The 12,091-nt window shown below is 38.9% G+C and overlaps 1 protein-coding gene across 1 annotated transcript in view; it reads left to right on the forward strand.

The window, feature by feature from the left end:
• LPIN2 (lipin 2) overlaps positions 1–12,091 on the forward strand; it is a 245,089-nt gene that overhangs the window by 158,110 nt on the left and 74,888 nt on the right. Inside the window, exon 9 of the mRNA XM_053714954.1 lies at positions 10,798–10,897. Within this exon, the coding sequence (XP_053570929.1) occupies positions 10,798–10,897 (100 nt within the window). The remainder of the gene's footprint in view (positions 1–10,797; positions 10,898–12,091) is intronic.

Here is a 12,091-nt window from a genome sequence, read left to right on the forward strand (position 1 = left end):
TTGCGTGCACTCGCAAACCGTTAAATATGCTGTCGAAAGCAATAGCGTTTAACGACTGTTTCCAATGGCGCGTTATACCTCAATATCGGCTGCCGGACTTCGGCTGCCGAAAAGATTTTCGCGTCCCATAGAAAGTAATAGAAGCCGTTAATCGATAAATTATACCAGGTTTCCATTGAAAGCGCTAACCGTTAATACATTGTCGGAGGCTGTCGATACATTGAGATATATTACCCCCAGCTCAACTAGGTGTAAAAGAGGAAAATTGTGCTTTTTGAGACCTATTTTCTATTGAAATTATAAAACTTGCAAATAATGCAAGTGTTTTAATGTAGAAATAAATTGTTATAAGTAATATTTATTGTTGTCTCATGTATAGAAATAGTTGAACTTATATTCTAATAGAAATATCAGTATATATTTAAATATAATAATATATGCAAGAACATATCTACAGAATGCAAACTAGACCTATGCCTAGGGCAGCAAGAAATATTACTTATTTCTCCAACATAGGTGTGTCCGGTCCACGGCGTCATCCTTACTTGTGGGATATTCTCTTCCCCAACAGGAAATGGCAAAGAGCCCAGCAAAGCTGGTCACATGATCCCTCCTAGGCTCCGCCTTCCCCAGTCATTCTCTTTGCCGTTGTACAGGCAACATCTCCACGGAGATGGCTTAGAGTTTTTTGGTGTTTAAATGTAGTTTTTATTCTTCAATCAAGAGTTTGTTATTTTAAAATAGTGCTGGTATGTACTATTTACTCTAAAACAGGAAAGAGATGAAGATTTCTGTTTGTAAGAGGAAAATGATTTTAGCAACCGTTACTAAAATCGATGGCTGTTTCCACACAGGACTGTTGAGAGGAATTAACTTCAGTTGGGGGAAACAGTGAGCAGACTTTTGCTGCTTGAGGTATGACACATTTCTAACAAGACTCGGTAATGCTGGAAGCTGTCATTTTCCCTATGGGAACCGGTAAGCCATTTTCTTAGTTTAAGTAAAATAAAGGGCTTCATTAGGGCTTAAAAAACTGGTAGACATTTTTCTGGGCTAAAACGATTACTTTACTAAGTATATTTGGCAGATTATTACTTTTAATAGTTGTTAAATCTTGGGGATTGTTTTAATAAAAACGGCAGGCACTGTATTGGACACCTTTTTCACTGGGGGCCTTTTCTAGTCATAGACAGAGCCTCATTTTCGCGCCTTTAAAGCGCAGTTGTTTTTGGAAAGCATGGCATGCAGATGCATGTGTGAGGAGCTAAGAACCACTGAAAAAGCTTATAGAAGGCATCATTTGGTATCGTATTCCCCTCTGGGCTTGGTTGGGTCTCAGCAAAGCAGATACCTGGGACTGTATAGGGGTTAATTGTAAAAACGGCTCCGGTTCCGTTATTTTAAGGGTTAAAGCTTTCAAATTTGGTGTGCAATACTTTTAAGGCTTTAAGTTACTGTGGTGAAATTTTGGTGAAATTTGAACAATTCCTTCATACTTTTTCACATATTCAGTAATAAAGTGTGTTCAGTTTAAAATTTAAAGGGACAGTAACGGTTTTATTGTAAAACGTTTTTTGTGCTTTGTTGACAAGTTTAAGCCTGTTTAACATGTTCTGAACCATCAGATAACGATGTTCTATATGTATGAAAGCCAATGTGTCTCCCCATTTAAATATATGTGATATATTTGTGTCATAATGTCCAAACAAAGTAGGGATAATAATGCCATAGATATATTGCCCAAGATGATTCCTCTAATGAGGGGAGTAAGCATGGTACTGCATCATCCCCTTCTGTGTCTACACCAGTTTTGCCCACACAAGAGGCCCCTAGTACATCTAGTGCGCCAATACTTATTACCATACAACAATTAATGGCTGTAATGGATAATTCTATTGCATGCATTTTTTTCCAAAATGCCTACTTATCAGAGAAAGCGTGATTGCTCTGTTTTAAACACTGAAGAGCAAGAGGACGCTGATGATATCTGTTCTGACATACCCTCACACCTATCTGAAGGGGCCAGGAGGGAGGTTTTGTCTGAGGGAGAAATTTCAGATTCAGGGAAAATTTCTCAACAAGCAGAACCTGATATTGTAACTTTTAAATTTAAATTTCAACATCTCCACGCACTACTTAAGGAGGTATTATCTACTCTGGATGATTGTGACAATTTGGTCATTCCAGAGAAATTAGGTAAGATGGACAAGTTCCTAGGGGTTCCGGTGCCCCCGATGTTTTTCCTATACCCAAGCGGGTGGCGGACATAGTAAATAAGAAATTAGTTCCTATAGTCGACCCCAGAAAGGACTTATAGCATACAGTCCCCAAGGTCGAGGGGGCGGTTTCTACTCTAAACAAACGCACTTCTATTCCTATAGAAGATAGTTGTGCTTTCAAGATCCTATGGATTAAAGGTTAGAGGGTTTGCTTAAAAAGATGTTTGTTCAGCAAGGTTACCTTCTACAACCAATTTCATGCATTGTTCCTGTCACTACAGCTGCGTGTTTCTGGTTCGAAGAACTAGGAAAGTCGCTTAATAAAGAATCTTCGTACGAGGAGGTTTTGGACAGAGTTCAAGCTCTTAAATTGGCTAACTCTTTTTTATTTTAGATGCCGCTTTGCAATTAGCTAGATTAGCGGCGAATAATTCAGGGTTTGCTATCGTGGCGCGCAGAGCGCTTTTGCTTAACATCCCTTTCAAGGGTAAAACACTGTTTGGCCCTGACTTGAAAGAGATTATTTCAGGCATCACTGGGGGAAAGGGCCACGCCCTTCCTCTGGATAGGTCTTTTAAGGCTAAAAAGAAGCCAAATTTTCGTCCCTTTCGCAGAAACGGACCAGCCTCAAATTCTACACCCTCTAAGCAAGAGGGTAATACTTCTCAAACCAAGCCAGCCTGGAGGCCGATGCAAGGCTGGAACAAGGGTAAGCAGGCCAAGTCACCTGCCACTGCTACCAAAACAGCATGAAGTGTTGGCCCCCAATCTGGGAAGGATCTGGTGGGGGGCAGTCTTTCTCTCTTTGCTCAGGCTGGGGCAAGAGATGTTCAGGATCCTTGGGCGCTAGAAATAGTTTCTCAAGGTTATCTCCTGGAATTCAGGGAACTACTCCCAAGGGGAAGGTTCCACGGGTCTCAATTATCTTCGAACAGGCATTCTTACACTGTGTAGAAGACCTGTTAAGCATGGGAGTGATTCATCCTGTTCCATTAGGAGAACAAGGGATGGGTTTTTACTCCAACCTGTTCATAATTCCCAAAAAAGAGGGAACATTCAGACCTATTTTAGATCTCAAGATTCTAAACAAGTTTCTAAGGGTTTCATCATTCAAAATGGAAACCATTCGAACGATCCTTCCTATCATCCAGGAAGGTCAATTCATGACCACGGTGGACTTAAAGGATGCGTACCTACGTATTCCTATCCACAAGGAACATTTTCGGTTCCTAAGGTTCGCCTTTCTGGACAAGCATTACCTGTGGCACTTCCATTCGGATTAGCCACTGCTCCAAGGATTTTGACAAGGGTACTAGGGTCCCTTCTAGCGGTGCTAAGACCAAGGGGAATTGCAGTAGTACCTTACTTGGACGACATCCTGATTCAAGTGTCGTCTCTGTCAAAAGCAAGGGCTCATACGGACATTGTCCTAGCCTTTCTCAGATCTCACAGGTGGAAAGTGAACATAGAAAAAAGTTCTCTGTCCCCGTCAACAAGAGTTCCCTTCTTGGGAACAATAATGGTTTCCTTAGAAATGAAGGTTTTTCTAACAGAGGCCAGAAAATCAAAACTTCTAAGCTCTTGTCAGGTACTTCATTCTGTTCTTCTTCCTTCCATAGCGCAGTCCATGGAAGTAATAGGGTTGATGGTTGCGGCAATGGACATAGTTCCTTTTGCACGAATTCATCTAAGACCATTGCACCTGGGCATGCTCAGACTGTGGAATGGGGATTATACAGACTTGTCTCCGACGATACAAGTAGATCAAATAACCAGAGATTCACTCCGTTGGTGGCTGACCCTGGACAACCTGTCACAGGGAATGAGCTTCCGCAGACCAGAATAGGTCATTGTCACGACCGACGCCAGTCTGGTGGGCTGGGGCGCGGTCTGGGAACCCCTGAAAACTCAGGGTCTATGGTTTCGGGAAGACTCTCTTCTCCCGATAAACATAATGGAACTGAGAGCGATATTCAATGCTCTCAAGGCTTGGCCTCGACTAGCAAAGGCCAAATTCATAAGGTTTCAATCAGTCATCATGACGACTGTTACATATATCAACCATCAGGGGGTAACAAGGAGTTCCCTGGCGATGGAGGAGCATCCGGGGGAGTGGGAAACTCCATCTGGAAATCTTTGCCCAAATAACTCAATTATGGGGCATTCCAGACTTGGTTCTGATGGCCTCTCGTCAGAACTTCATGGTCCCTTGTTACGGGTCCAAATCCAGGGATCCCAAGGCGACTCTATTGGATTCAACCTAGCTTATGTATTCCCACCGTTTCCTCTCATTCCCAGGCTGGTAGCCAGGATCAATCTGGAGAGGGCTTTGGTGACCTTGATAGTTCCTGTGTGGCCACGCAGGACTTGGTATGCAGACCTGGTGAATGTGTCATCGGCTCCACCATGGAAGCTACCTTTGAGACAGGACCTTCTTATTCAGGGTCCATTCGAACATCCGAATCTGGTTTTCCTCCAACTGACTGCTTGGAGTTTGAACGCTTGATTTTATCAAAGCGTGGGTTTTCAGATTCTGTAATAGATACTCTTATTCAGGCTAGAAAGCCTGTAACTAGAAAAATTTACCATAATATATGGAAAAAATATATCTGTTGGTGTGAATCTAAAGGATTCCCATGGAACAAGATAAAAATTCCTAAGATTCTTTCCTTTCTACAAGAAGGTTTGGAGAAAGGATTTTCTGCGAGTTTTCTGAAGGGACAGATCTCTGCTTTATCTGTTTTACTTCACAAAAGGCTGGCAGCTGTGCCAGACGTTTAAGCGTTTGTTCAGGCTCTGGTTAGAATCAAGCCTGTTTACAGACCTTTGACTCTTTCCTGGAGTCTTAATCTAGTTCTTTCAGTTCTTCAAGGGGTTCCGTTTGAACCCTTACATTCGATAGATATTAAGTTATTATCTTGGAAAGTTTTGTTTTAGGTTGCAATTTCTTCTGCTAGAAGAGTTTCTGAGTTATCTGCTCTGCAGTGTTCTCCGCCCTATCTGGTCCATGCAGATAAGGTGGTTTTTACGTACTGAGCCTGGTTTTCTTCCGAAGGTTGTTTCCAACAAAAATATTAACCAGGAGATAGTTGTACCTTCTTTGTGTCCGAATCCAGTTTCATAGAAGGAACGTTTGTTACACAATTTGGACGTTGTCCGTGCTCTAAAATTCTATTTAGATGCTACAAAGGATTTCAGACAAACATCTTCCTTGTTTGTTGTTTATTCTGGTAAAAGGAGAGGTCAAAAAGCAACTTCTACCTCTCTATCTTTTTGGCTTAAAAGCATCATCAGATTGGCTTATGAGACTGCCGGACGGCAGCCTCCTGAAAGAATCACAGCTCATTCCACTAGGGCCGTGGCTTCCACATGGGCCTTTAAGAACGAGGCTTCTGTTGATCAGATATGTAAGGCAGCGACTTGGTCTTCACTGCACACTTTTACCAAATTTTACAAATTTGATACTTTTGCTTCTTCTGAGGCTTTTTTTGGGAGAAAGGTTTTGCAAACCGTGGTGCCTTCCATCTAGGTGACCTGATTTGCTCCCTCCCATCATCCGTGTCCTAAAGCTTTGGTATTGGTTCCCACAAGTAAGGATGACGCCGTGGACCGGACACACCTATGTTGGAGAAAACAGAATTTATGTTTACCTGATAAATTACTTTCTCCAACGGTGTGTCCGGTCCACGGCCCGCCCTGGTTTTTTAATCAGGTCTGATGATTTATTTTCTTTAACTACAGTCACCACGGTATCATATGATTTCTCCTATGCAAATATTCCTCCTTTACGTCGGTCGAATGACTGGGGAAGGCGGAGCCTAGGAGGGATCATGTGACCAGCTTTGCTGGGCTCTTTGCCATTTCCTGTTGGGGAAGAGAATATCCCACAAGTAAGGATGACGCCGTGGACCGGACACACCGTTGGAGAAAGTTATTTATCAGGTAAACATAAATTCTGTTATTTATGAAGTGTTAAATATAATTATATTAGAAAATAGTATTTGATTATTAAAAATATGGATAAGTGTTTTTTTATTTTTCTTGAGAGGCGATCACAGGTAATAAGCACGGACGTTAAACGTAAATTCTATAGCGTAAGGTCGGGTTACCTTAGCAACTAATTGATTTTCAAGAAATCCGACGTCAGATGGAAGCGTTAACACAACGTTAACTTACAGCTACACGAAAAGAGCGACTGCGCGCAACACGCTAATCTTTTCAATGGAAACCTGGTACTAAAATGCAGCCGTAAATTACTTTTAGCTGTCGGCCGCTTCGGTAGCTTACGGCTCCATTTTTAACGACTCAATGGAAGCGAGGCCATAGTCAGGCTTTGGTCAGAATGAAGCCTGTATTTAAACTTGTTGCTCCGCCATGGAGCCTAAATTTAGTTCTTAAAGTTCTTCAAGGGGTTCCGTTTGAACCTATGCATTCCATGGATATTAAGCTTCTATCTTGGAAAGTTTTGTTTTTAGTAGCTATCTCTTCGGCTCGAAGAGTTTCTGAGCTATATGCTTTACAGTGTGATTCCCCTTATCTTATTTTCCATGTAGATAAGGTGGTTTTGCGTACCAAACCTGGGTTTCTTCCTAAGGTATTTTCTTATAAGAATATCAATCAAGAGATTGTTGTTCCTTCACTGTGTCCTAATCCTTCTTCAAAGAAGGAACGTCTGTTGCACAATCTTGATGTGGTTCGTGCTTCAAAGTTCTACTTACAAGCAACTAAAGATTTCCATCAAACATCTTCATTGTTTGTTGTTTATTCTGGTAAGCGGAGAGGTCAGAAGGCTACGGCTACCTCTCTTTCCTTTTGGCTGAAAAGCATCATCCGTTTGGCTTATGAGACTGCTGGCCAACAGTCTCCTGAAAGAATTACTGCTCATTCTACTAGAGCTGTGGCTTCCACATGGCTTTTAAAAATGAGGCTTCTGTTGAACAGATTTGTAATGCGGCGACTTGGTCTTCGTTTCATACTTTTTCCAAATTTTCCAAATTTGATACTTTTACTTCTTCGGAGGCTATTTTTGGGAGAAAGGTTCTACAAGCAGTGGTACCTTCTGTTTAAGTTCCCTGTCTTGTCCCTCCCTTCATCCGTGTCCTAAAGTTTTGGTATTGGTATCCCACAAGTAAGGATGAATCCGTGGACTCGATACATCTTACAAGAGAAAACATAATTTATGCTTACCTGATAAATTTATTTCTCTTGTGATGTATCGAGTCCACGGCCCGCCCTGTTTATTAAGACAGGCATATATATTTTTATTTTTAAACTTTCAGTCACCACTGCACCCTATAGTTTCTCCTTTTTCTTCCTAGCCTTCAGTCGACTGACTGGGGGGTGGAGCTAAGGGGGGAGCTATATAAGCAGCTCTGCTGTGGGTGCTCTCTCTGCCACTTCCTGTAGGGGAGGAGAATATCCCACAAGTAAGGATGAATCCGTGGACTTGATACATCACAAGAGAAATTAATTTATCAGGTAAGCATAAATTATGTTTTTTTATATTCGTGATTCAGATAGAGCATGCAATTTTAATCAACTTTCTAATTTACTCCTATTATCAAATTGTCTTCATTCTCTTGGTATCAGATCCCTTTAACAATGAATTAAGATGCCAATTAAAGCCATCAATGTTTTATTTTTTTGGGACCAGTTTTAGTGCAGATTTATAATAAAAACAAAACGGGATTTTTTTTTTTTATTATTATTAATCTGATTTAAAAACGTTTTTTCTCTGATTTGACAGGGGAGGGGCTGCTTTTAAATTTCTAGGTGCAGGTGTATTGGATAGCTACGATTATGGCCCATGGCCGAAACATGTCAGCACTCCAATACTCACTGTAGTGTATGTTGCATCAGTTTGCTACTGACCTCCTCAGGTCCTATAACCTGTTTTGGAACTGAAATAAAGGAAACTTTTATTCAATTGCCCTTCCTACGATACACTTTTTTTTCGATATATATATATATATATATATATATATATATATATATATATATATATATATATATATATATATACATATACATATACATACATGCACACGCACACACACACACAGCTAGATATAGATAATATATATATATATTATCTATATCTAGGTGTGTGTGTATGCATGTATGTGTGTGTATGTATATATATATATATATATATATATATATATATATATATATATATATATATATTGTATGTGTGTATATATATATATATTGTATGTGTGTGTATATATATATATATATATATTGTATGTGTGTGTATGTATGTGTGTGTATATATATATATATATATATATATATATATATATATATATATATATATATATATATATATATATATATATACAACTCATTGTGTAGTTCATTAACAAATCTAGACAGGCCCAGAGGCTTGTTTTCCCACAGAAAACCTCTGAATTACATTGTTTCCAATGCAGCAAAGGATTCTGGGTAAGATATGCAAATTAAGTACACAATGACACACCTTTTTACTTCGGTCTGCTTTTCAGCAGGTTCCCTTTACGCCACAGTATCGCTGTTCACACAGCTTATAAACTTAGCTAGGGTAAGTGCAGTGATTCATAACCATCCCAGGACAGACTGTTTCGTGGTTTTTGCCACTCATCAGCTGGGAGAAGGTTAGAATCACTGCTGGGTGAAGTTGATTACCCAGAATCCTTTGCTGCATTGGAAACAATGTAATTCAGAGGTTTTCTGTGGGAAAACAAGCCTCTGGGCCTGTCTAGATTTGTTAATGAACTACACAATGAGTTATTTTTTCTATATTTTGTGCATAGTGGAGGATTTTAAACTCGCCTTTTATCTCCCCCTAATTTAAAATGTTGTTGTATTCTGCCCGGAATCAACTTCACCCAGCAGTGATTCTAACCTTCTCCCAGCTGATGAGTGGCAAAAACCATGAAACAGTCTGTCCTGGGATGGTTATGAATCACTGCACTAACCCTAGCTAAGTTTATAAGCTGTGTGAACAGCAGTGATTCTAACCTTCTCCCAGCTGATGAGTGGCAAAAACCATGAAACAGTCTGTCCTGGGATGGTTATGAATCACTGCACTAACCCTAGCTAAGTTTATAAGCTGTGTGAACAGCGATACTTTGGTGTAAAGGGAACCTGCTGAAAAGCAGACCGAAGTAAAAAGGTGTGTCATTGTGTACTTAATTTGCATATCTTACCCAGAATCCTTTGCTGCATTGGAAACAATATTATTCAGAGGTTTTCTGTGGGAAAACAAGCCTCTGGGCCTGTCTAGATTTGTTAATGAACAGCCAGAGCAGCTTCCCCGCCTGCAGATCCTCTCTTCACACGTCAGTAATGACTAATCCAACTTCTTCCAATCATGGCATGGCCTCAGGCAATGACTCCCCTGGGGGGAAAGCCATAATTGGAGGAAGCCGGATTAGTCATTGCTGACTTGTGAAGAGAGGATCTCCAGGTGGGGGAAGCTGCTCTGGCTGTGAAAAGAAGAAAGGTAAGTTTTTAAACAAAACGGCTACTTTCTAAACATTGATGAATGAAAGTGCCCCTGTTTTTAATAGTATTTTTTTTAAAAACGGGCTTTCATTCATCAAAGTTTACCTTCACTTTAAGAATAGACACAGATTCTTCTAGGTCCTTTATTAAAGTCATGAAAATATTTACAGTAGAAAATATAACTAATAGACATAACTGAAAAGTCTTCATTGTATTTGGGTACTAGATGGATATATAGTTTAATTTATCCTACTTCCTAATCACTCTTATACACTTTGCAGTATTTGCTCTTTTTTACATTTCTGTTATCTCTGGATTCAGGATATTTGTTCAGCACATGTTGGCTTAAAGCTACTTCTGCTTATTTAGAAAAAACATTTTCAGTTGTTTATGTTTACAAATAGTAAGAATTAACAGCACCTGTTGATTTTTGACATGAGCACTTCTCAAGCTTTTAATGTTACTTCTAGGAAATATATATATATAGGGCCAACTCGCCCTGTTTCTGCGCAAGCCTTCAGGTTGATTGACACTCCCTGCTAGCGCACTGCTTGTTAAATGCCGACAGCGTATGCTGAGCGGATCATGTCGGACAGACCGATGATAAATCGGCCCCTATGTCTTTTAAAAGTATTTCAGTAACAAATGTAATATTTTAGACATGTGGATTTCCTATTAGTAAGTAGTTTACTTATATAACTTTAGCGTCTGCATTTTGGGTGCTATGTTTTAATCCTATGTTTTAATGCATTGTTATTTACTTTGGTAAATGTTTAGTCAGCTAAAGATGCCCTCCAATTCATTTTTCTGCAGAACCAAGTAGCCTAATACTCACAAAGCTGTGCTTGATGTAAGACCACAAGTCCATCTTGGCAAAAGAGATTAAAATATATCCCAAACAACATGCATAAAATCCAGCTGCTGGTGCTGTGTGCAATACGTACATGTGTGTCCAATGTAAATCTGGGGCTTTGAAGAAGAATTTTCTCCCTTGTAGCGCATATTCTGAGAAATCAGTGGCATGACAGGCTTCTGAAATCTGGTATATCTAAAGGATTCTAATATTCGTTTTTGTTCTAATCACTTACAGGTGTGCGTAAAAGGAGTCAACATCAAGGTCCTGGTGATATTTATCTGGATGATTTAAATGTCTTAGAACCTGAAGAAGCAGCGCTTTATTTTCCTAAAAGGTATCAAATTCATTTTATATCATAAACGCAGAATTGACAGTTTTATTATAAAGCACGGTGTCTTTTCCATACATCAAATAATTATTCAATTCAACATAAGTATTTGGAGCACAGCAATGAAACACTCGCCGGCATGGAGAGAAATCACAATTTTATTTTGATAATTTTATTGTAATAGGTGTGTTTCTCCTTCACATCCAGAAAGTTGCTTAGCGAGATGAATTGGTTCTCAAGCTAAAAATTGCAATTCTAATATTATTTAAGGCATTTCACAGTAGTGATGAAATGTCTTGGTCTTAGATAATCTTACCAGACCAGAGCTTTAGAGAATTGGGCCCCTAGTGCTAAATTATACTGTTATTTAACTGAGAAGATTAAAAGAAAGTAGTCTCTTCTTTTTTATAATTTTATGTTGAAATATTAAAGTTTTCCATTTAGTTATTGTAATGCAGTGTGCATATAGTCTGGATTTCAACATAAATTTCTTCATATATAAAACAATAACATACAGGTATGTTGTGCATTGATCCATTGTTGAGAAAAACTCGCATAATTCAAAGATAGAGAATAAAAGGTGTGCTGTAAAATAAGAAAAAAGAAGCAAAAGGGTAGATGTAGGTAAAGAAGTGAAGTGGTCACTCGTGGTTGTCTAATTGCAAAGTTAAATAATTAGTACTATCAGTCCTGTCTTAGGCTTTCTTTTTATCATTTTATTTGTAATTTAAATGATCTTTCAAGTCCTAACATTTACATTTCAAAAAAGTAACTCTAGTAATTGATATTCCCTAAAACTACAGTTTAATAAATCTCTAACTTGGTGGGGGCTTTACAAATCATTGGATCTTATAATGTAATCTCTAGTAGTGCAATCATTTCAGTTTGTTCCTGAAACTTTTAAAACTTCACTTGACATTCTGAAAATCAACCTTTTTTGACCTCAACTTTCAAAAGACTAAATTCAGCCTTCCTTTCTGAAATATTAAAGGAATAAGCAAAAAAAAAAAAAATAACAACAAATGTCCTGCTCAATAGCTTCAAGGCTTTTTGGCTTCTGAATGGTACATGTGTTTAATCAGTTGTTTGTTTGTTTTTCACATATGTGTTTAATCACTATTTTATATAACGGGGTATATAACAATTCTTAAGAAAAAAATATATATAATGATTTTCTAAGGATAATCACCATTAAAGGGA

This window comes from Bombina bombina, chromosome 5 (assembly GCF_027579735.1).
Source record: "Bombina bombina isolate aBomBom1 chromosome 5, aBomBom1.pri, whole genome shotgun sequence".
In the NCBI taxonomy this organism is placed as follows: Eukaryota; Metazoa; Chordata; class Amphibia; order Anura; family Bombinatoridae; genus Bombina; species Bombina bombina.